Source organism: Pongo abelii, chromosome 3 (assembly GCF_028885655.2).
Source record: "Pongo abelii isolate AG06213 chromosome 3, NHGRI_mPonAbe1-v2.0_pri, whole genome shotgun sequence".
Lineage (NCBI taxonomy): Eukaryota > Metazoa > Chordata > Mammalia > Primates > Hominidae > Pongo > Pongo abelii.
This window is the reverse complement of record NC_071988.2, coordinates 65619022-65643953: the sequence shown is the minus strand read 5'-3', so window position 1 is coordinate 65643953 and position 24932 is coordinate 65619022. Positions and strand designations below refer to the sequence as shown.

Here is a 24932-nt window from a genome sequence, read left to right as displayed (position 1 = left end):
AATAGTCCTTCCCTAACATATTCATCCTTGGCCTCTAAATGTCAGCCATTGCTTCTGTCTTTCATCCTCAGTGCCTGTGATTTCCTTCCACTGTCACTTCCACTCTCAAAAAGTATGAGAAAAATATGAAAAAATGACTTGTGGCTTTAGAGGGTCTGTTGTCTCAAAAATAGAGGAAGGAGGAGGTTGGAATATAGGTTAGAGGTCCTTATTCCAGACAACATTAGTATTTCTAATTTCAGTGAATTTCTTGTTCCAACAAAGAGATTGAGCAGAAACCACTCATTAGTTGGGATTGACTTGTGGTTCTTGTGTCTTTAATATGCTGACTATTAACCAAATGAAAGAGGACTTAGGTGATTCAAAATGAGGACTTCTGTGATTTCTATATGAATCCTTTGTCCTCTGAAAAAGAATTAGATAAATCAAAGGTAGAAATAATTAATGTTTTAACATATTTGATTAATGATACTAAAAAAATTATTAATGTTTGTGGTAATTTGTTGGATTCCTTTGTAACATTACTTTACTAGGTAGTGATTTGAAATAATTTTCTTTTTTTAATTCTTAAAACTTTTTAAAATTTTATTTTTAATTGGCGGTAATACTTGTATATGTTTATGGGGTACGATGTGATGTTTTGATTATGTCTACATTGTAGAAAATCAAGTTAACATATTCATCACCTCACATACTTACCATTTTTTTGTGGAGAGAACATTCTGAAATCTCCTAGCAGTTTTGAAATATACAGTTATTAATTATAGTCACCATGCTGTACAGTAGAGCTCCAAAACTTGTTTTTCTCATTTTACTGAAACTTTTGTATCCTTTGAAAATCGTCTCCCCTACCTCACCCATGGCCCCCAGCCTCTGGTAACCACCATTTTATTCTCTGCTTCTATGAGTTGGATCATATAAATGAGATTGTGCAGTAATTGTCTTTCTGTGCCTGGCTTACTTCACTTAGCACAGTGTCCTCCAGGTTCATGCATGTTGTCACAAATAACAGAATGAAAGGATTTCCTTATTTACTAATGTAGTATATCCCCAGATGGCTAACATTTTGTATGTTCAGTACTAATTATTAAAGTAAGTAGGACAGAGTTGGTATGAATTAATGACAACAAACACTTAGCTGGTATAAGAGTATTCGAAACTCCGTAGAATATTGCTACAGAGGTAATTGCTACACATAGGCAGTAGCATTATCTGGAAGTTTACTTTTTTTTCAAAATGATAAAATTACTTTTTTTTTTTTTTTTTTTGAGACAGGGTCTCACTCTTTCGCCCAGGCTGGAGTGCAGTGGTGCGGTCTCGGCTCACTGCATCCTCCACCTCCCAGGCTCAAGCGATCCTTCTGCCTCAGAGTAGCTGGTACTACAGGCGTGTGCCACCATACCTGGCATTTTTGTATTTTTTGTAGAGATGGTGTTTCGCCATGTCCAGGCTGGTCTTGAACTCCTGACCTCAAGCAATCTGCCCTCCTCGGCCTCCCAAAGTACTGGCATTACAGGCATGAACCATTACCCCTGACCATTTCTTTTTCATGTAACCTTTGTTCATAAGTATAACAAATCTTTGAACAGTGTTTAGGTTATTAATGACATTATACTATAGAGTATAGCTAATTATTTTTCTGTTGCTTAATCTATTTTTCTACTTAATTCTCAGCTACATGCTTTCCATATTTTAAAATCGAGATTTCCTTTTATGTTTATTCTTGGTTTACATTTCTGTGCTCTTCTGTCAACATTTAATGAGTACAGATTCAAGTGAATTCTAATGCTGGTTTAAGCAGTACCTAACTGGTATATATGCTGAGCAGGATACCAGTTCATTAAAACAAAATATTTGAAGTTGAGACTCTCTGAATTGCTCCTTACTTTTAGTAGAATGTGAGCTGTTGGGGAGCGTACAGGCTATGTATTTCTATCTATGTTTCCCTACAGTTTTAGTCACAGTGGTCTTGTATGTACTTGGCATTCCCTAATGTGTTTGCTAATTGAGTTAACGACATATTTATGTATCCATAACACCAAAGATGATTTTCGGATTTATACCTGGTACATTCAGTTAGGATGGGCACTGGCTCTGAATAACAGTACGGCTGCATAGATATATGCCAGCTGCCATGCTTAAAGCTGTAGTTTTCAGTTACCATTTACCACAGAACCACATGATTACACTATGTTCCGTAGTTTGTTGTAATTTAAATCACCTTAAGAATCATAAGCAGCTAATGAAAGAAAGCTATGATTCAGGATTCTTTTTAAAGTATTGCCTTAAATGATATTCCATTTTTCTTAGATGAACTGTCTTGTTTTTTGCTTTCTTCAAAAATAATCAAAAGAAAATGGAAAAACGTTTTTTTAAAGAATTAATTTAAGTGTATTTTAATGTTGCCTTTTTAACATTAGACTTCTAATATTTTTAAAAGTAAAGTCTAAAATATAAGTATAGTAATGATATTTTATTCTCATATTTTAGGATGCTACTAGTTTTTTGTTTTGTTTTTAAATAAATACATCCAGATTTGCCTGGAAGAGTCCTACTTTATACCTTCTATCCCAGCATAATTATTATTGTTCATTCTTAGAAAGAAATTCCCTGGTTTAGATGATACAATTTCTGATTGACTCTTGGAAATTTACAGAGGGCTTATTGCATAAGTAGATAGTTACTGTTTAACAATTATAAGGTGTTAGAGATAACTCTCATTTGAAGGACTTTTAATGTCAAATAGTTCACAGAAGAGGAGAAATGTATTGCCTCCTCTCACCCTTAAACACACACCCACAAACATATATGAAACTTTGCTAGTAACACAGAGAGGACAAAGTATTTCTGGCCATAATAGATTTGTATGAAGAGTAGAGGAGATTTATGTATTAGAATACAACAAAGAAGGAAGAGCTGTCTGGAAGTGCAAAAGTATTTATCGTGGTTCCCTGCAGCCATACTAACAGTAGCTTGAAAACAAATACTGGGCCAGGCATGGTGGCTCATACCTGTAATTTCAACATTTTGGGAGGCTGAGGCAGGAGGATCACCTGAGATCAGAAGTTCAAGATCAGCCTGGCCAACATGGTGAAACTCCATCTTTACTAAAAATACGAAAAAATTAGCTGGGTGTGGTGGCATACACCTGTAGTCCTAGCTACTTAAGAGGCTGAGGCAGGAGAATCACTTGAACCCAGGAGACAGAGGTTGCAGTGAGCCGAGATCACACCATTGCACTCCAGCCTGGGCGACAAGAGCGAAACTCCATCTCAAAAAAAAAGAAAACAAATACTGGCTAATTTAGTTCTTCTATAATATCCAGAAAATCTCTTATTTCATTTTCTTGTGAATCAGAAAATAGTTTCCATTGTATTAAGTTTTTTCAGAAATACATTAGAGTGGTTTCATGCTTTTTCTGAGTAATAATAGATATAATAGCTAATACTTATTGGATGCTCACTTTTCAGGGTACTATTCTGAGTACATTCCATGTATTAACTCATTTGATTCTTGAACAATATCTGAAGTAGATGATATTCTAATTTTGCACTGAGGAAGCGGGGACCTAAGTCATTTAAGTAATAGCTAGAAAATAGTAAAGCCAGAATTCTGACCCAGGCAGTTTTGCTTGAAAGCCTGTTTTCTTTATTAACTATGTTGAAATGAATCAGTACCTATATCCAGAAAATTGTATTATTGGATTACGTGTATTTGTCACAGTCCTAGAAACTTTTTTTTTTTAAAGCATTTCTCTGATGTTGAAGTACATGCATACATATTTGTGGGTAGGGAAGTTAGGGAGATTATAAGGAATAGTCATCAAATTTTTGAAAATCTGAATAAGGTTTTTACTGTTTGCCTGGCTTGTGTTAAGAAGTCTGTGTTTAGCTGAAGTCAGTTTTGAAACATTTGTTTATTGGAAGAAAAACTGTAAAACTGGAAGTATTAATGTTATAGGGTAGGTGATTTTGTGTGTTTGTTTGTTGTGGTAAAATACAATATATTCGTCATTTTAGCCATTTATAAATATGTAGTTCATTGGCATTAAATACATTCACAATGTTATGTAACCATCACCATGAGCTGTACCTTAAACTTTTTCATCATCTCCAGTGAAAACTCTGTGCCCACTAAACTCCTTCCCTCCTAAGGATAGCCCCTGTAACCTCTATTCTAATTTTGTCTCTATGAGTTTCCTTATTCTAGGTACCTCATGTAAGTGGAATCATGCATTTGTCTATCTGTGTCTGACTTACTTTGTTTCTAAAATAATAGAATTTAATTAATGATTGTGAGCTAACTTTATGGTAGGCTTTTAATTTAGGCTTTTAAATGTTAATTTACTTTAGTGTCATCATATTTGATGTTCATTTTTTTTTTTTGTAGTGGAGTTTACTGAAGAATAGAAGGCAAATTCAGTTAAACTCATTTGTTTTTGTATGAACTCTTATAAGCCTCAAATGACTAGTTTTGTGGGTCTTGGGAACAATTGAAATGTAGCCTGGTAGTGGAATTCTGCTGAGTTGAAGAAGGGTCTTTGCTTTACTGAGATATAGCCCAACTACTCTGGACCACAAACCAGGCATCCCTGCTTTTAAAGTTAGCTCTGGAGTTTAACTGTTTATCTAGATACCAAATGTGTAGGATTCTGCATTTTAGAAAGAAGTAGATTTCTTCCTAAAAGACTGTTGTCTTGTATCAGTGTCTGGCTAATCATCTAGTACTACTAATTTCATGAACTTTAAAATCTTATTTATTCCTTAAATATGTTAATTTTGGGTTAGGGATGATATATAGGAATCGGGTCAGGGGGGTGGGGGCAGGTGGCGAGTTGCTCATATCTAGGGTCATTCTGCATTTCCTCTAAGTCCTGCATTCTCATTAGATTATTTTTCTGTTAGCAGTCTGGTTCTTTAGCACAGCAGTTCTCAGAACTTTTTGGTTATGTCTTCTTTAAACTCTTTAAAATTACTGCAGATCCCATAGAGCTTCTACTTAGGTATGTTTTATCTGTTTTTTAATATTAGAAGTTAAAACTGAGAAATTAAAATATTAGAGATATGTATAATACACTCATTACATGTTAACATTTTTAAATTTCTTATGAAAAATAACTGTACTTTCCTAGAATAATTTTAAAAATTTAATGGGAAGTGGTCTTATTTTACGCTTTTGGAAATCTCTTTACTATGTGGCTTAGTAGAAAAAGCTGGTTTCTCCTGTTTGTTTTCACATTAAATCTATTGTGATATCACGAGTTATGTGGCCCATGGAAACTCCACTGTAAGAGAATGAGCATGAAAAAGGCAAATAACATCTTAGTAAATTTTTTTTTTTTTTTTTGAGATGAGTTTTGTTCTTGTTGTCCAGGCTGGAGTACAGTGGCACTATCTCAGCTCACTGCAACCTCTGCCTCCCAGATTCAAGCGATTCTCCTGCCTCAGCCTCCCGAGCAGCTGGGATTACAGGCGTGTACCGCCACACCTGGCCAATTTTGTAATTTTAGAGACGGGGTTTCTCCATGTTGGTCAGGCTAGTCTTGAACTCCCCACCTCAAGTGATCTGCCCACCTCGGCTTCCCAAAGTGCTGGGATTACAGGCGTGAGCCGCTGCACCTGGCCACAGCTTAGTAAATTTATGAAAGTAGTTTTGACCTGGCAGATTCGGTAGGGTCTCAAGGACCTCCAGGAATTCCTGGACAAAACGTTGAGAACACTGCTTTGCCAGAAGCTTGGCCTGTATTGGATGAATACTATCAGTGCCCTTGAGGAAGTACACTTTTATCCTTTTAATTGAGAAACTATTTTATGACTATAACGTTTATTAAGCTAATTTTTAATACCATGGATTTTTGGTCTTTTTCAACAGATTACCTCAAATTAACTGGCACTGTTTGCCAGAAATGTAAGCATTTTCCAGAGTTACCATTAAAAAAGAACTCCTTAAAGTTTTTGAAAACTGTATTTCTTCTTGAATTTTTCTATATTCAATTTAAAAAGCCTGCCTATCAGTGTTTTCAGTAAATTCAAAACAGAGAGCAATGCTAATTATCTATAATAAATAGAATTTTCTGGCACAATTAAAATTTATTTAAATGTAAATTTAATAGAGATTAAAAGCTTTCTTAGGATGTTGATTTTTGAATGTGCTTTCTCCTCCAGGATGCACCCTTTATAATAGTTACATTTTGAATACATCATTGACACCACATTTTGTCGAATCTAATTACAGTTTAATTTGTGCCTTCTGCTTACACTGCTCTTTTGATCGTCTCATGATTATATGGAAGCTGGTAGAGATAATTTCTTTACAAGTTCTCTATTAAAAAACATAGGTATTTCTATCAAAAATGTTTTGTGTAAGGTAGAAGTTTATTTTCTGTAGGCTTTAGATTTTATAAAATAGAAGAGTAACAGATCCTAATACAGGTAACATAGTTTGTCCATTTTATAATGTATGTAAAATTATCTTTTTTACCTTTCAGACATGAAGTATGCTGGTAAATTTTTGGTTACTTTGTTGTGTGACCATACCACTTTTTAACCCTCTTTTTTTCTTAAAAATAACTTAAATCTTTTTTTGCACCTTGTAATTGTTTTAATTATGAAATAATGGTTTTGCCGTATTCTTTCTACATTCTGGTTTGTATTTAAGGGTGGATGGTAGATGCGATGATACACATTTGTGTGCATATGTTTTTGTTTGTGTTGAATTTTTAAAATCCTGATACATAGAAAAGCATTTCTGGTAGAAGGTGATATTTAAAGATTTTTGTAAATCTTTTCTGTTCATTTTGAGTAAAACTTCTGAGTTTGATGGCTTTGAAATACAAGTCATGAGACTTAAGGAAAGTGATCAAGTTTATCTGTTTCTTAAATAATAGTGCCGATGGAATTTGGAATTTACTAGTGAGAAATAGGAAGCATAGTTTACATATTCTGCCATTTTTTTTCTTTCATTTGAATTTGAATAGAGAAAAGATAGATGGTTATTGCATGTATTGGTTTTCTACTGCTGTATAACAAGTTACTCCAGAATGTAGTGGCTTAAAACAACATACATTTATTATTGAACAGTTTTCATGGGTCAGGAATCTGGGACAGCTTAGCTGGATCCTCTGCTTTAAGGTCTCTCTCAGACCTCACAGTCTTCTCCAAAAGCCTGACTAAGAAAGTGTTTGTCTTCAAGCTCACTCGCCTCTTTGTTAAAAGGATTTTGTTTTTTTCCAGGCTGTCAGATTGACAGGGCTTCAGTTCCTCACTGGTGTAGGCGTCTAATATGTTAGCTTGCTTAATCAAAGCATGTAAGCCAAGAAGGCAACAGACAGGGTGCCAGTGAAATAGAAATAACTATCTTTTGTAACCTAGTCATGGAAGTAACATCCTTTGATTTTTTGTGTGTGTGGTAGAAATAAGTCACAATGTCCAGCCCCCACACAGGACATAAATACCAGCAGACAGGGATCATTGAGAGCCATGTCAGAAGCTATTTTGCCTTAGTTATATAAAATTATGACAGACTACATTGAGAATGAGTTTATAGACAATCTTTGTTTAGTTTTTTTGTGAGTGCAAAGCCCACTATTAATTTTGTGGGAATTTTTAGTATGGGTAAATTCTTTTTAATATGATGTTTAACAGGAATGCTGCCTTTCTGTTTCTTTGCCTCAGTTCTTTCAATCTCCTAAATAGGATTTCAGGTCTTACTCCCACCCACTTTTACATTTAAGTGTATGTGTTATATGCTGGAAAAATTAAGCTGGGTGTGGTGGCTCACTCCTGTAATCCCAGCACTTTGAGAGGCCAAGGCGGGTAGATTGCTTGAGTTCAGGAGTTCGAGACCAGCCTGGGCGACATGAGGAAACCCCATCTTTATAAAAAATGCAAAAATTAAGGCCAGGCATGGTTGCTCACACCTGTAATCACAGCACTTTGGGAGGCCGAAGCGGATGGATCGCTTGAGCCCAGAAGTTTGAGACCAGCCTGGGCAACATAACGAAACCCTGTCTCCACAAAAAATGCAAAAAATTAGCTGAGCATGGTGGTACACACCTGTAGTCCCAGCTACTTGGGAGGCTGAGGTGGGAGAATTGCTTTGAGCCCGGGAGGCAGAGGTTGCAGTGAGCCGTGATCATGCCACTCACCCTAGGCAACAGAGTGAGACCCTGTCTCAACCAAAAAAAAAAAAAAAAAAAAAAAGAAATCATCTTCTCTTTTGAGAATGCCAGATGGTGTAGGCTCTCGTAGTACTTTTAAGTGTCATAGGTAGGTGTTTTTGTTTCATAAAAATTCGGAATGGGATTTATGTAGTCTGTACTAAATTGCTCAGCAGTGAAATTAGGAGGGAAGCTTAGAATCGGATCCAGTGATCGTCATAGTATAGTCCTGGGCCAGCAACATCATCTGGGAAATTTAGGGGAATGTAGGTTTTCTGGTCCCACCCCAGACTACTGAATCAGAAATTCTAGGGGAAGGGCCCAGCAATCTATGTGTTTTAAGAGACTCTCCAGGTGATTCTCATGCATGTTCAAGGTGGTTTTTATTTATTTATTTATTTATTTTTAATTTTATTTTATTTTTTGAGATGGAGTCTCGCTCTGTTACCCAGGCTGGAGTGCAGTGGTGCGACCTCGGCTCACTGCAACCTCCACCTCCTGGGTTCAAGTGATTCTCCAGCCTCAGCCTCCTGAGTAGCTGAGACTACAGGTGCATGCCACCATGCCTGGCTAATTTTTGGTATTTTTAGTAGAGACAGTGTTTCACCATGTTAGCCAAGATGGTCTCCATCTCCTGACTTTGTGATCTACCCGCCTTGGCCTCCGAAAGTACTGGGATTACGGGTGTGAGCCACCGCGCCCGGCCTATGTTCAAGTTTTAATACCACTAATCTGTTCAGTCTGTTAGAGCTTGAGTATTACTTTTCCAAAAGGATTTGGCCGGCACTAGAAATCTACTTTTACTACTGTTACATATAGCTTTCCAGGAAAATCAACATTTTTTTAAACTTGTTTTTCAGATAAAGGATATAGAAAAGAAACAAAATACTTTCCTTATTTAAGTCTGTTGTCTAGGTTAGGCAGCATGTGTTTGCCAGGAAGATGGAGGTGTTGGGAGGGGGAAGAAGAGGGACGTTTGAGATGGATTTTCTCTTCCCTTACACTGTTTCTGTTTTATTAAGAAAGTCAAATATTAAATAGTGATTTTTAAGTGAGAATGATGTTGGCCTTACATGATATCACGTATCAGTTTGAAAATACATTCAGTAATTGTCAAAGAATTGGTTATATAGTGTTTCATCAACTTTATAGCCTTGTTTTAATGAACATTTACTTATAAAGATTTGCATTGAAATAACACCTTAGATGAAATGGAGGTCTCACAAGAAGGGCCCTTCCTAGTTGCCATGCCAACTTTCTGATGTGTAGGTATTGATTGGAAAGACCTATAAATGACATGGTTTTTTCTTTGATTATGTCTTTAATTCCAGTAGATTATTTTTCTCTGTCCTATGATACTGCTGTAGTAAGATTAACATTAAAGGCAGACAGTAATTTTAACTACCTTTGTAATGTACTTAATTCTTTGGCCATATGTCTTTTATCTCTACATTTTGTGGAAGTTTAACAACTTAAATGTTTTTGAGGACTGAAGTTTGAAGGGGCTGACTAGTAATTTTTTAGTTTTTAGCATGAATTTACATATTAATAAGCTGTAGTAAGCCTTAGCTAAAGTAATACATCCTGCTCACATAATCATTTAGGTAAAGTTATTAGGATTATAGTATATAGAATGGGTGGATGATTTTGGTATATTCCTTTATCTTATAAATCTTATCTTACAAATCTGTATCTTATAAATCTATGAAAATAATCATGTATTTACTTATGAAAACTAGATCAAATAGTGAAGTTGTGTCCGTATTGTTCTAAAGAAAATTAGGTTGTAGTATATATTAAAAACATTTAATGCTCTGCCTTCCTTACTTTTCTCATCTACTTTGGAGTCTGGGACTCTACTAGCTTGTATGATTTGTTGGATTCTTTTAGTTTAGTAATTTGGGAAACAGGAAGGTAACCTCAGGATGAATGAGAATTGCCATTAGCTATGGGTCAGTTTAGTAGACTTGTGGATTCATAAAGATTTTTGAAACTTGATGGCTGCTTTATGTATCTTTAATCTTGTTGGTTTTTAAGTTTGGAATATGTTTTTATTGTATGGGTGGTTAAAATCAGGTGCTTTGGTCTCTTTTTTAAGGCCATTTGCTACCTTAAGATCTTTTTAATCTAAATCTCTTACCCTGATAGAAGATGCACATCAGAACATGTTTAGTGTTAGAATATGTTTCCTTTGACAAGAAAACATTTGAAAACAATTCTGTTTCTTTTTTTGGCATACATTTAGCTAATAAGTTAGATTATTTTTTGGACTAATTTTGATGCAGTTTTTAAGATAGGATTTAGGAAACCGTTCCAACTGTTTTAGTTATTTATGGTATAAAACTTTTCATGAAAAAGTTACTTTAAATTGTCTTACATTTTTTTTTATTTTCCTGCTTGGAAATCTCTCATTTTTCCTCCACTGAAAATAGTTAAAATTTGCATGCCACATAAATTGCCTTTCATGTATCTCTTAAATTTAAAATGCTGAATTTAATTTTAGTATTTAGTAAATACATTTTACATTAGGCTTTAAGGGCACATTTGGTCCCTGTAAATTGAAAATATACATAGTTTATTCCTCAGAGTTTATAATGCATACAAATAATGAATGAGAGTCACTCAAATTAGTATTTGCTAGCACCTGTAGAAGTAAATCATTCACGTTTATGTTAACGTGCCTGGGGGTGTATATATATGAACTGGTTATTCCCCCTTTCTCTCCTCTTACAAATCAAAGGAAATGTTAGCCTTTTCTCACTTCTGCCAACAATACTAGAACAGTCAACACTTGAATGAACCACAACATATTGAGCTTTACAAAAGTCAGTAATATCCATCATCTTGAGTTATCCTTGTACTACCTGCAGTATTAGAGAAAGAACCCACAGATCAGTTTTTCTATTAAAATGTTAAAATAACAACCTCAGGCATTGATTATCATATTTAGTTAGGATTCACTTCATGGCATTTGATAATTGTGTGTGCATAAGTGCTTTTTAACTGATGTCTAACTTTGTGATTACTAGTGGGGGAAACCTTGTTATCAAGTTGTTAGACTGGGTTTTCATCAAGGAAGTTGGATGTTATACTCGAATTGTTAGTCCTCTACGAGAAAACAGAATGGTTCTCTTGAGTGAATAAGCCAGGATAATGAGGCAAGGGGTTTTATTTCAAAGTTTGTTTTGGTGATGGCATAAATACATAACAGGTTCTGAAATCCAATTACTATATTAAATTTCATCACTTGTTTTTTAGGTATTCCAATAACTGTACCACCTCCAGGTAAAACTTTTTTCATGTTTTCTCCATCATTGTTAATAAACATGAAATTTCAAGCTTATAGTTACAGGAGAGACGGTGTTGATGCGGTTAGAATATGGAATAGGCTATGGGGATTTCAAGGTCCTATTTTCAGCTCTGCCTTTGCTTCATTCCAGTTTTGATTAAGATATTTAGTTTTCTTATACCTGTCTTACCCATTTCTGTAGAAATAGAGATTCTGAGAAAATTCTTACCTATTCAATTTGTGAAGAAAACAGTATAGGATATAAAATAAAATTTTTCTTAAAAATGTCTTTACAGACCAATGAATTTTTTATGTAATACAGTGACTATAAGAGAAGAGAAAGATAATTTACTTTGACTTTATCATTATTTCTGATTTTTTAATTTTAATCCTGCTGGCTTAGTATCATGAGAAAATGTGTTCTAAACCCCACATAGCAACTAGACAGCTGGTCAGGTGGCTGTTCTTAGAGTGGTGATTGTTTATTGTCGTAATAGTATAATCAATAGGAGTTTATATGTGGCCCAGTGTTTTATTTATTTGTTTATTTTTACATTTTTGTCAGTTATTTCTTTTTATAGTGTGATATCACACCTGGTAGCAAGTGTGTCTTACTGAGTTCGGTGTTAAAAGCCAAGGTGTATAAAGAGAATGAGAGGTGATAATGCTTGCAAGGGTGGGTCTAAATTCAAAATGACTTCGATAAACAGAAAGAGTGAAGTTTAAGTAGCATAGGACAGTATACATATTTAGATGTGGAATAGAGACATTGATTATGTGTGAATGTGTCTGAAAAAGACTCATCAGGAAAAGTCAAAGGAATCATTTGTGTGTCTTTTTAGTTTAAAAAACAATGTGGTTGTAAGGCTGTATGAAATAGGATTGTGGACTTTAGGACTAATGTGGTAATTGCCAATTTTTGTACTTTTAAGATGTTTAATAGAGGAGTTATAGATCCTAAAACTGGATACAGTGAAGAACATGGTAAACATGAAAACAATTTGAAGTGGGGCTAAAAATGGATTTAAGTGGACCTTTGAGAAGGATTCAGAGAACTGATTTATTTTTTCATAGAATTACTAAAACGGAGGCTTAGTGGAAGTGTTTTCACATAACTAGAAGGTGATAGACAATATGACAGTGGAATACCTCTTGTTCTCATTTAGGACAGTGTCTGAGTTGTAGTGTGGGAGACTTAAGTTAGATAATTTAGTGCATTTCCTAGTAGTGAGAGTTGTTAATTGTTAACACTTGGAAGGAATTGGTGTCATAAGGAATTGACATCATAAGTTTTGGAATCTTTTTCTGCTGGGATGCTTTATAGCCTATCTGAATTTGAAAGTGTAGTGTAGATTAACAGTTTTTTAGCCATATTATTCTGTGGTATTCCATTTAGGTATTGTGAATTATTGAGAATGCAGACCCCATGATATAGAGGTATAAATTATATTCCTTCCAAACTAATCCACAAACTATATTATGTGCTTTTCTTTGTAAAACAGTTTGTTAGGGTTGTGCTATTTGAACATATTTTATGGTGGATATTCTCAGCTTTGAGCACTGTACATTTACTGGTAAGATTTTATTTATAAATTACACATTTTAAGGAAATTTCTTTACTTCTAAAACTCGAAATATTTTTTGAAAGAGGTAATTGTTGTATATCTGCTTTTCTTCTAAAATATTTCACATATATCTGGTGGCTACTGTTTTATGTATGGAGAAGGTAAGGCATTGAGATTAACTTTCTCATACTTACAAAATGGGCTGTGTGTGGTGCTGAAAATAAGACCGGTGTCCTGACTCCCAGTTTGTTTTCTGTGTATTAGACCAGACTGCTTACTTAAAGTTTTATTGTGCTAAAAATCTGTTTATAAGTTTGAGCTCCATTTTTTTCTGTCCATTATTACAACATAGAGAAGCACATTCATATCCCCAGAGAAATTTAGTGATATGCAGCAACTTTGTTTCACTCTTGACATTACGTGTACATTCTGTTAACATTTTTTATCTTATGATTGAATGTTTCAGGTTTTCCTCCTCCACCAGGCGCTCCACCTCCATCTCTTATACCAACAATAGAAAGGTAAATCAGTATGGATACTGATTTTTGATCATTGATAGCCTTTTGACAGAAGAAACATATACTTATCTTGGAAATATTTTCAAATTTTTAATTTTATAAACACAGCACCTGTCTTTTAATTTATAAATCTAGATCCATGTTAGTTACTTTTATATAAGATGTTGGACCTGTAGCCTGATATCAAAACAGGGCAAAGAAAACTAAAATCATAATATTTTGAAATAATATCTTGCTTTGATTTATGACACACTTGATTAAAGAAGCTCCTAGACTGTTAAAAACCCAGCAAGTCAGTTTTATGGGAAATACAAACATAAATTACTGGAAATCATGAATAATACATGTCTGTTTTGGGATAAAGTAGGGAAAACTATTAGGGGACCATAGTCAAGAAAAGCTGTTTTATTCCTTGATACTCCACCTCAGCTTCCACAAAGAAGGATTAGATCCATTCTGTGTGGCAGTAGCCTTATTTTTTGTACCGTGTACTTAAGGCTTATGCTAACTAGAACGCTGTACAAAGAATATTTCCTTCATGGGTGGCAGTATGGTGTTTAACAACATAGAAATCAAACAGTGTTGCTAGGCAAGGTTCATAAGCCCTTTGAGACTCAGTTTTCCTTTTTACCAAAAGGGTTGATAGAGTTGTGAAGATTTTAAAAGCTACTGAATATAAAGTGCAAGTATAATTCTTGGCAGATAGAAATCACTAATAAGGGTTATTGTTATTTCCTCTTAAGTGGCAAATAAACTGTTAAAAATAGTGTGTTTCTGAAAAAAATGATTCAAATAATGTAAAAAGACAAAAGATGTGAGAACTTTACATCAGTAGCATCAAACCCTGCATATGATTTTCAGAGGAAACTATAAAATCAAGAAAGTATGAATTGTAAGAACATAAGGATTTAGTTTTATTAAGTGTCTGTTAGACACATTTATTTTCTCAGTCAAAATGTTAAAAAGTATTCTTTGTTAATCCTGTTAGTGGGGCTGAATTACTGATTTATAACCAAAAAACCAATTATTTAAGACTAAATTTTTAATCTGAAATATTCTGATAGCCTGAAATTTTCTTTTACTTGTAACTCAAGCTAAGTTGATTGGATTATTTATGTTAAATAGTATTAGTACATCCTATTTTTCTGTAAAATTAGGTATTTTAATATTTTTTAGGTTAAAAAAACCCATGTTTTATTAATAAAATTATAGAACTAAATTATCATTAAATTGGTGGTTGGATAAAAGTTGTAATTTTGCCTTAAGTTTTTCCTTTTGTACTACATTATTCAAATTCAGAACTTATTTGTACCAGACATAAAAATATATCTTTTTCTTCAACAGTGGACATTCCTCTGGTTATGATAGTCGTTCTGCACGTGCATTTCCATATGGCAATGGTAAGTAGTATTATTTAGATGCCTAGATTCAGTTTGAATCAGTAAAGTACTTGAATATTTTTAAAGCAATAAAAACGTGTTCATGGTTTAACATCTTACAGAGCAATTAAAAAATATTAACTACAGGAATGAGTGGTCTATGTATCTGCCAGGTTAGCAAAAAATTTAATGTATTTATTAATTTAATGTATTTATCAACTATACTTTTAAAATTAATTCATGGTGACACAACAGGGATATTTGTACTTTGCCTTTTCTAAAAGGATTTAGGATTTGTCACCAATTTGTCTCAATCTTCATGGTTTGTAACGTTTCTGTTTCTTCACTCATGGCACACACCTAACCTTGTTTCCATCTTTCTCCCTTGCTGGTTTAATTTTTTTCTATATCATGTGTAGGTCCCCTTTCATGTTCATTCTTGACAACTTTATCCATTCCAAGGCCTTCTGACCCCATTTTCTTCTGCATCTCTTGATCAGTCATTTATTTTAAAAATGCTGTGCATTGTAGTAATTTTTTTTTTTTTTTTTTTGGAGACAGAGTCTTGTCTGTTGCCTAGGCTGGCGTGCAGTGGTGCGATCATGGCTCACTGTAGCTTCAACCTCCTGAACTAAAGTGATCATCCCATGCAGCTAGGACTACAGGCGTGCATCACCATGCCAGGCTAATTTTGTAGAGATAGGGTCTCATCATGTTGCCTAGGCTGGTCTTGGAACTCCTAGGCTCAAGCAATTCTCCTGTCTCAGCCTCCCAAAGTGCTGGGATTACAGGTGTGAGCCACCACACCTGACCTGTACTAAGTTTTAAGGATAGAGTAACCTGTATAGAGTGCTTGCCCTCATAAAAGTTATAGGCTTATGGGGAGATAGCTGGGTGACGGGAGTTAGAGGGTGTCATGGGAGCATAGCAGAGGGGTCTCCTACGCCAGAGAAGTGGAAGGGTAGATAATTTGACTCCCAGGCTATTCAAAGATAAGGGAGTGAGAGGGAACATGGTAGGTATTAGGAGCTGGAAGAAGTGTGTTGTGGCTGGAATGTAGAGACTGTGTGCTTATGCAGGACATTATAGCCATGCTGTGGAGTTTGGACTTTATTCAGAGGGCTGTGTGGAACCAGTTAGTTTTATGCTGAGTTGTGAAGTTGCTACATTTACATTTGAAAAATCTCCATTCTGGCTAGTTACAATGAGGAAGTTTTGAATTTATAGGGTGAGTAGAAAGGTGGGGTTGGCCTTCTTGGATTGGAACAACAATAAGAAGTTGTGGAACATGTGGGGGAGTAAAAAATAATTTTCTCCCTACTCTTCCTAGTTCTTAGGATGGACCCTGTATTAAAAGGCACATTAACAAGAGAGAAAAGAACAAGTTTATTAACATGTATACCTCCTATATCCATGGGAAATAGCCAGGGAATGAGTAGTTCTCTAATAGATGGCTTAGAAATCCAGATTATATAGCATCTTCAGTAAGGAGCAATGAATTTTTAGAGAAGTGACAAGATAAAGGAAAAGGGCCTTGAGTCTTCATGAGCAACCAGTTGTGGAAAGGCAATATATACTATATAAAGGCTAGTTGGTGAACATTCTCATGCAGTTTCCTCTGGTGCCTTGTCCATGCTGATAAGGGTCTAAATTTGTCTTCAGTGATCAACTTTTGTCCTTTCTGGTAGAGAGAGGACGGGGGACACCTTTATCTTTGTAAACTTACATCGTGCTTTTAGGCAAATTAGGGAGGGCAGGAAGCTTTTCCTGTATCTGCATCTGCTCAGCTACCTTCAGCTCAAAATAATCCTTATGTCAAAGAGGGATGTTCTGGGGTGACATATTCTGGTCTCCTACAGAAGTAATCCAGAGGAAAAATTAGGATGTCATGTACTCAATACCATTGAAGATGGAGAGGGAGAAAATTGAATAGACTCCAAAGGATTTATTTGATAGAATCTCTAAGTCTTAGTGGTAGATCAGAAATAGGTACCAGTCATACACTTCTAGGTATCTCTATCAGGGTATTGTACTGTCCTTCAAACTCTACCTGTTCAAACTGCACTTGCCATTCATTCACTACAAAAGATGGTATTTATGTTGACTTACTTGTTTCAGTGACTATGTTTCTTCCTCTTCTCCCCTTTTTTTTGCTAGATATTTAAGTAGTCATAGTCCTTGGGTTGTAATCGTGATTCTCCCTCTTACTATTTATGTGACTTAGAGATATTCAGCCATTAAATGGACAGCTCATTTCTTCCTTTTAACGTGGAGTTCGTTGAAATACATTGAAGCACCTTAGTCCTGCCATTTAGTAAACCATCAAATGTTACCTGTTATTTTTTATAATTATCACCCTAATCTCCAACAAGCTCCAAGTTCCCTCCCTTTTCTGCACTCTGAGGCAGTGTAGCATCATTGTTAAAGCATAGGCCCTGCAGTTAGACAGCCTAGGTTTGGGTCCTGGGTTCATCTCATCTTAGTAGCTTTGAATAATAACCTACATCTTTTTTTTATCTGTAAAATAAATTTTGACTATTAAGTACTTGGCATGATGGCTTTAATATGTAAGCATTTGGTGAACATGACTTATTAAAGTTTGATTTTTTTACTATTTTAATGAGACTTTCCAGTTTCTATTTTGTTATTCAGTTCCATGTATATTTGTTTCAATACAGATAAACATGAGGAATACTCCATATTAGAGTAATTCTTGAAATTACCCATTCAGTTTCATTATGGAAGGTTTTATTTTTTAAAAATGCTAACTTGGTATTTAACTTTTTCTCAAGGTAATACATGCACATTTTTATAAAAAAGTGAGGGTCTCCTGCCCACTCTTTCCTGTCCCCAACTCTTCTCTCAGAGACAAGGGTTTTTTTTTGTTTTTTTTTTTTAAATGGAAAGCCTCTTTAGTAATAACAATTATAAACCATATTGTAAGAATTAAATAGAAGAAAGTTACAAGTTTCCTAGTAAAACAAGGTTTTATAATGCATTTGATAAATACAGCTTCTTTGTTGGTGATTCTTTTTTACCTTTGTATTTTGATGTGTTTTTAGTTCTTTCAGTGGTCTCTACAGCATTTCTATATATGTTTATCATCTTATTTCTTGAGTGTATAACTTACATACCATCTGTTATCTTTCAATATGATAGATGTGTATTTTGCTCAGTTATCATTAATACCCTTCTGTTTTCTCCCACCAATAAAATTATATTACTATTTTTGCTCCTCTTCTCATTTATGTTACTATTTTTGCTCCTCTTCTCATTTATCTGTTTGATGTACCATTCTACTGTGGTAAAATGAGAATATTAGTCTTTCTAAGCCTTCACTGAACTCTTCTTCTTTCCCCACCACCTAGCTTTGCTCAACTATAGTTACAATGTTTACATTTTGTCCTGTAACAAAAATAATTTGTGGTCTGACAGATTTTTAAATCTAAAAGCTAAACAATAAACAACATTTACATTATTATGAATGTTAAATATTGTGCACTGCAGAGATAATTGTACACCTAAGCTCCACAAGGGAGAAAGTTACATGACAAATAATTCAAATTACAAGTTGAGTATTCCTTATCAGAAATGCTTGGGAGGAGATGTGTTTTGGATTTTAGATGTTTGTTTTGGAATATTTGCATATACATAATGAGATATCTTGGGGATGGAAACCTAGTCTAAACATCAAATTCATTTGTTTCATGTACAGCTTATATCTATAGCCTGAAGTTAATTTTACTCTATTTTAAATATTCTTGTGCATGAAACAAAGTTTTGACTGTATTTTGACTGATAACCATCACATGAGTTCAGGTATGGAATTTTCTACTGGTGGCATTGTGTTGGCTCTCAGAAAACTCTGGATTTTGCAGTATTTTGGATTTTCAGATTAGGAAATCTCAACCTGTACCATTGTTTTTCCTTGTATGTCATCAGTTGTGTAAAGTCTTACACATTTTAGTGGGGTTCATATTTGGAACATGCCTTCCTCTACCTCAAGTACATAAAGATATTCTTTAATACTTTTTTCCTCCCAGAAAAAGTTTTCAAGTTTTGCTCTTCACATTTAAGTCATTTGGCCATCTGAAATTAATTTTTTAGGTATAAAGATCTAATAGTTCCCAAATCATTTATTGAATAGTCTGTCCTTCCTGAGGGAGCTACGATTATCGTCTCTGTCATCTATTACATATCTATGTGTATGAATCTGCTTTTGGGCTTTCTAGATATTCAGTTGGTTAGCTGTCCCTGTGCTAATAAATTCCATAGTATCTTTAATTATGAGTTTTATAGTAAATCTGATATCTAGTGCATCAAAATCAATTGTTGCTTTTACATATGTATTTTAGACTGAACTTAGCAAGTTCCATGAAAAACTGTTGAGATTTTGATTAATAACATTTGTATAGTACTTACTACATAATGCTCTTTGAAGCAATTTATGTTAATTTATGTAATCCTGACAGAGTTTTAAAGTAGGTATATTGTTGCTATCTCCATTTTATAGATGAGGAAATCAAAATATTAATTTCCACATATCACACAGTAAGTGGCAGAGTCAGGATTTGAACCTATGTTGCCTGGCTTCAGAGTCCTTGCTTTTATTTACTATACCGTATTGTAATTGCATTGATGCTCCAGATCAGTCTGTGTGGAATTCATACCTTTACAGCATTGAGTTTATCAGTGATCAAGGACTTTCTCTCCATTTACAGAGGTGTTGTTTTCAATAAACTGCTATAGTTATCTCCATACAGTTCTTGAATGTCTTTGGTTAGATTTAGTCCTTAGGTACCTAATGTTTTTGTTGCTGTTATAAGTGGTATATACATTTGAACAGTGTGTTCTGTTTATATTTGCTTGTATTCAGAAATAGTTGTTTGGTTGGTTATTTTTATAGCCATTTACCTTTCTGAACTCTCACTATAATTTGTAAAGTCTATTTAGGAAATACTCTTGCAGATAATGACAGTTTTGCTCCTGTCTTTTCAGATCCTTGTTTGTCCCTTTTTTTGTTTTGTTTATTTGTTCTGGCAAGAACCTCCATTATAATATTATATAACAGCAAATTAAATTATAACAACATTATAATGTTGAAGTACTCAAAGTGGAGTTCTTGTATGATTCCTTTTTTCTTTATAAAGGAAATGCTTCTAGATTTTTACTGTTAAGTTTTGGTAGAACCATCAGATTAAGGAAATTCTGTTCCTCTCCTAATGTTCCAAGGGCTTATAAAACTATGAATAGGTACTGGGTTGTATCAAATGCTTTCTGAGATTATCATAATTGTTTTTCTTCTCTAATCTGTTAATGTGACAAATTACATTTCTACATTCTTCTAATATTAAGCTACTGTTGATTTGCTGAAATAAACCTAACTTGCCCATGATTGATTATCTTTTTTTCTAGATAAACACTGATAATGTGTTTCTAATTATTTAGGATTTTGACATCTAAGTTTATATGTATAATAAAATTGGCTTAGGATTTCCCTTTATTTATATTTTCCTTACCTGATTTTGACACCAAGATTATACCAGACAGGTGGGATAAGTCAGGGAATAATCTTTTTTTTTTTTTTCTATTTGCTGGGAGTTTGTGTAATATTGGAATGATCTGTACCTTCACTCACCTATAAAAGGCATCTGGCCTTGTAGGAAGATTTTAAATTACTGATTTCATGTCTTTAATAGTTATTAGACTCTTCAAGATTTCTTTTTTGTTTTGAGTTTGTTTGGTAAGTTTTTGTTTTTTTGTTTTTTTGGTTTTTTTTTAGGAGTTAATCCATTTCAGCTAAGTTTTTAAGTGTGTTGATACAAAGTGCAGCATATTCTCTTTATTGTTTAATCTGTGTTGTCTGTAGTTGTGATCCCTTTTTGCTTCTGATGCTGTTTATGTGTTCTCTTTTTTCTTAATCTTGTCATAAAATTGTCATGTTTTATTTGTTGTCTTCAAAAACCAACTTTCAGTTTTTTTCCATTATATGGTAGTTTTCTATGTACTTGATTTCCATTCTTTGTTATCCCTTTTTTGTTGGATGATTCTGTTTTTCTGTGTTCTTATATTGGAGACTTAGCTCATTAATTTTTATTCTTTTCTAATGTAGTATTTTAAGACTAAATTTTCCTCTGGAACAACTTGTATCCCTAAACTTTCGATAGATCTTATCTTTGTCTATGTTTAGTTCCTAATGATTTAAATTTATGATATTGTTGACCCATGAATTATCAGAAATGTGTTTTTAATTTGAAATGGTTAGGGATTATTTTCTCATAATAAATTTGACTTCTAACTTAAATTGCATGGTGGTCAGAGAACAAATCTGTTACACTCATCCTTTGAAAGTATATGTACATTTTCATAAATGTTTCATATGTGCTTGAGAAAAATAATATCCTTTGTTATGGGCAGTATCCTATATGATGTCCATTACATCAACCATGCTAAGAACATGTAGCTCAAGTCTTTATCTGCATGGTGGCCTGCGCCTGTAATCCTAGCTATTTGGGAGGCTGAGGTGGGAAGATCACTTGAGCCTGAGAGTTCAAGGCTGCAGTGAGCACTGTTCTGTAGCCTGGGTGACAGCAAGACCTCATCTCTTAAAACAAAAAGAAACCACTTCTGTATTTGTACTGATTTTTTCATCTGCTTAATCCACCAGTAATTGAGAGAAGTATGTTAATCTCCCATGATCATGGTGAATTTCCTGTTTCTACCTGTATTTCTATTAGTTTTTACTTTCTAAAACGTAAGGTGATGTTAGCTACCTGGAAGTTTAAATTTGTTGTTTCCTTGGTAAATTACATCATCCATCTTCATATGATCATCCTTTCTTTCCTAAGTAATGCTTTTTGTATGAGTCTGTTGTGTCATTAATAAAGCTACTCTTTTTTTTTTTTTTTGAGACGGAGTCTCACTCTATTGTCATGCTGGAGTGCAGTAGTGCCATCTCAGCTCACTGCAAGCTCCACCTTCCTGGTTCAGGCAATTCCCCTGCCTCAGCCTTCCGAATAGCTGGGATTACAGGCATGCGCCACCATGCCTGGCTAATTTTTTTTTTTTTGTATTTTTAGTAGAGACAGGGTTTCACCATGTTGGCCAGACTGTTCTCGAACTCCTGACCTCAGGCAATCCGCCCACCTCGCAAAGTCCTGGGATTACAGGCGTGAACCACCGCGCCCAGCCTAAAGCTACTCATTTTTGATGAGGGTTTTTTTTTCCTCATCTTTTTTCTTTCAATTTCTGTGTGTTTTTATGTTGTTTATATTCAGGTTATAGTTAGGTTTTTAAAAAATACAAATCAACAATCTTTGTTTTGTAACTGATGAGTCAGTCCCTTTTTATTACTGAGAATATTGAGCTATTTGAACTTAACTGTCCACCTACATCTTTGTCAAGTCTTCTTGAATTGACTGTTTCTTTCTCATTGATTTTCAAAAAATCCTATTTTCTTCATTGTTTTGAAACTATGCATTTTCTTTTTTTTTTTTTTAGTGGTTACTCTTGAAATTTATTATTCATACTTAACAATGTGTAGTTACATATAATTTGAACATCTTTCTCTATCAATACAGAGACTTTAGAATAATCTTTCTCTTCTAACTTATATCCTATTGTGGTTCACTATTTTAGTTTTCTTCTTTTTTAAAAAAAACTCTCCTATTGAATAGCATATGTTGTTTGTTTGGATTTGCATATATGATTACCATTTATTTGTTCAACCATTACTTCTTTTCATGTTAGATCCTCTAGGATAATTTTTCTTTTTCTCTAAGTATATCTGATAGACATTCCCTTCTTTTTTTTTTTTTTTTTTTTTTTTTGAGATAGAGCCTCACTCTGTTGCCCAGGCTGGAGTGCAGTGGTGCAATCTCGGCTCACTGCAAGCTCCGCCTCCCAGGTTCATGCCATTCTCCTGCCTCAGCCTCCCGAGTAGCTGGGATTACAGGCACCTGCCACCGCACCCTGCTAATTTTTGTATTTTTAGTAGAGACAGGGTTTCACCATCTTGGCCAGGCTGGTCTTGAACTCTTGACCTCATGATCCACCCACCTCGGCCTCCCAAAGTGTTGGGATTACAGGCGTGAGCCACTGCACCTGGCCTGATAGACATTCTTTTGGTGAAGTCTGTTGGTTGTAAGTTTTGCTTATTTTTTTGTTGATGTTTACAAAGGCTGTTTGAATCTTGAAATAAAATGTTGTTGAGTACACTTTTCTAGGTTGATATTTTTTTCTCAACACTTTTTTTTTTCTTTTTTTGAGATAGAGTCTCACTCTGTTGCCCAGGCTGGAGTGCAGTGACACGATCTCTGCTCACTGTAACCTCCGCCTCCAGGGTTCAAGTGATTCTCCTGCCTCAGCCTCCCAAATAGCTGGGATTACAGGCATGCACCACCATGCCTGGCAAATTTTTATATTTTTAGTGGAGATGAGGTTTCACCATGTTGACCAGGCTGGTCTCAAACTCCTGGCCTCAAGTTATCTTCCCACCTTGGATTCCCAAAGTGTTGGGATTACAGGCGTAAGCCATCGCGCCTGGCCCCCTCTCAACACTTTGAAGATGTCCCAGTGTATTCTGGTTTCCATTTTTTATATTGGGAAGTTTGTGGTCAACCTAATTCTGATTCCTGTTCACCTTGTATAATGAAGGGTCTTTATATGTTAGGTTTTTAAGATTTGTTTCTGGATCTTCCCCTGACACTGTGGGTATTCATTCACCATGTGATATTTCTCTTTTCTATTTATAAAATGAATTTGTATTTCTATTATAATCTAATGACACATTTTTGGTGGGCATTTTGTTTTTTTGAAGTACCATAATGTTTGTTTTTAATTGTGTTTTTTCTTTAGTTGCCTTCCCCCATCTTCCTGGTTCTGCTCCTTCATGGCCTAGTCTTGTGGACACCAGCAAGCAGTGGGACTATTATGCCAGAAGAGAGAAAGACCGAGATAGAGAGAGAGACAGAGACAGAGAGCGAGACCGTGATCGGGACAGAGAAAGAGAACGCACCAGAGAGAGAGAGAGGGAGCGTGATCACAGTCCTACACCAAGTGTTTTCAACAGGTTTGTTGGGTGTGCAGGAGTTTATACTATATATTTTATAAGCACTTTCAAATTTATTTTTGTTATGAGGAAGTGAATTTCAGTTCGCTTGGAAAAGAGATGCTCAGGGAGTACTTAGGAAAGCCATCTTAAAATGATAAAGGATTAGAGGCTTCCCATTACCTTGAACAGTAGTCCTTAAATTTGTTTGTTTACTTATCTCTTAAAAGAATTTTCTACCCCTTCATTTATTTTTATCTTGCCATCTAAATTTTTCATCTTAAGCTTAAATTAGTTGACCATATAGGTATTTCCAGTGTATTATAAATATTAATATTTAAAAATAAAATTATCACCACTTTTATTATTATTCTATTTTTAGAGACAGGGTCTTGCTTTGTCACCCAGGCTGGCTGGAGTTCAGTGGCATGATCATAGCTCACTGCAGTCTTACATTGGAAGAAGATGCCATCTAAGACTTTCAGAGCTAGAGAAGAGAACTCAATGCCTGGCTTCAGAGTTTGAAAGGACAGGCTGACTCTCTTGTTTCCCAATGCATTGCTCCCTAACGTAGGAAGTCCTGGGCTCAAGTGATCCTCCTGGCCTAGCTTCTCAAGTAGCTAAGACTACAGTCATGCATCACCATGCTTGGCTCATTTTTAAAATTTTTTGTAGAGTCAGGGTCTTGCTGTGTTGCCCAGGCGCACTCTCTTAAAATATATCCAGTGGATTAAAAACATTATAGTGATTTTCCAAAATTATCCATTTTTTAAAGAAAATGCACAAATAGGCTCTCTTTAAGAATTGGAAATTTTACATTTCTTTTTGTATTGAAATTTTTATTTCTGTACCACTTCCCTCAAAGAATTTTGTTCTTATGTAAAAGTTTCATAATCTTAAAACTTTTTAAATGGGTTTTCCTATTAGTCTTTCCTGCAACACACTTATGTGTTAAGTTTTAATGTTTAAGGAAA

The 24932-nt window shown here is 34.7% G+C and overlaps 1 protein-coding gene across 41 annotated transcripts in view; it reads left to right on the top strand.

Moving 5' to 3' along the window:
- Positions 1-24932, top strand: part of FIP1L1 (factor interacting with PAPOLA and CPSF1) — a 76729-nt gene that overhangs the window by 46219 nt on the left and 5578 nt on the right. For 10 of the 41 annotated variants that reach the window (XM_009240013.4, XM_009240007.4, XM_009240003.4 and 7 more), the window contains 3 exons: positions 13479-13533; positions 14875-14930; positions 23766-23979. In XM_009240013.4, coding sequence (XP_009238288.1) covers positions 13479-13533; positions 14875-14930; positions 23766-23979 — 325 coding nt within the window. 41 annotated transcript variants of the gene reach the window in all.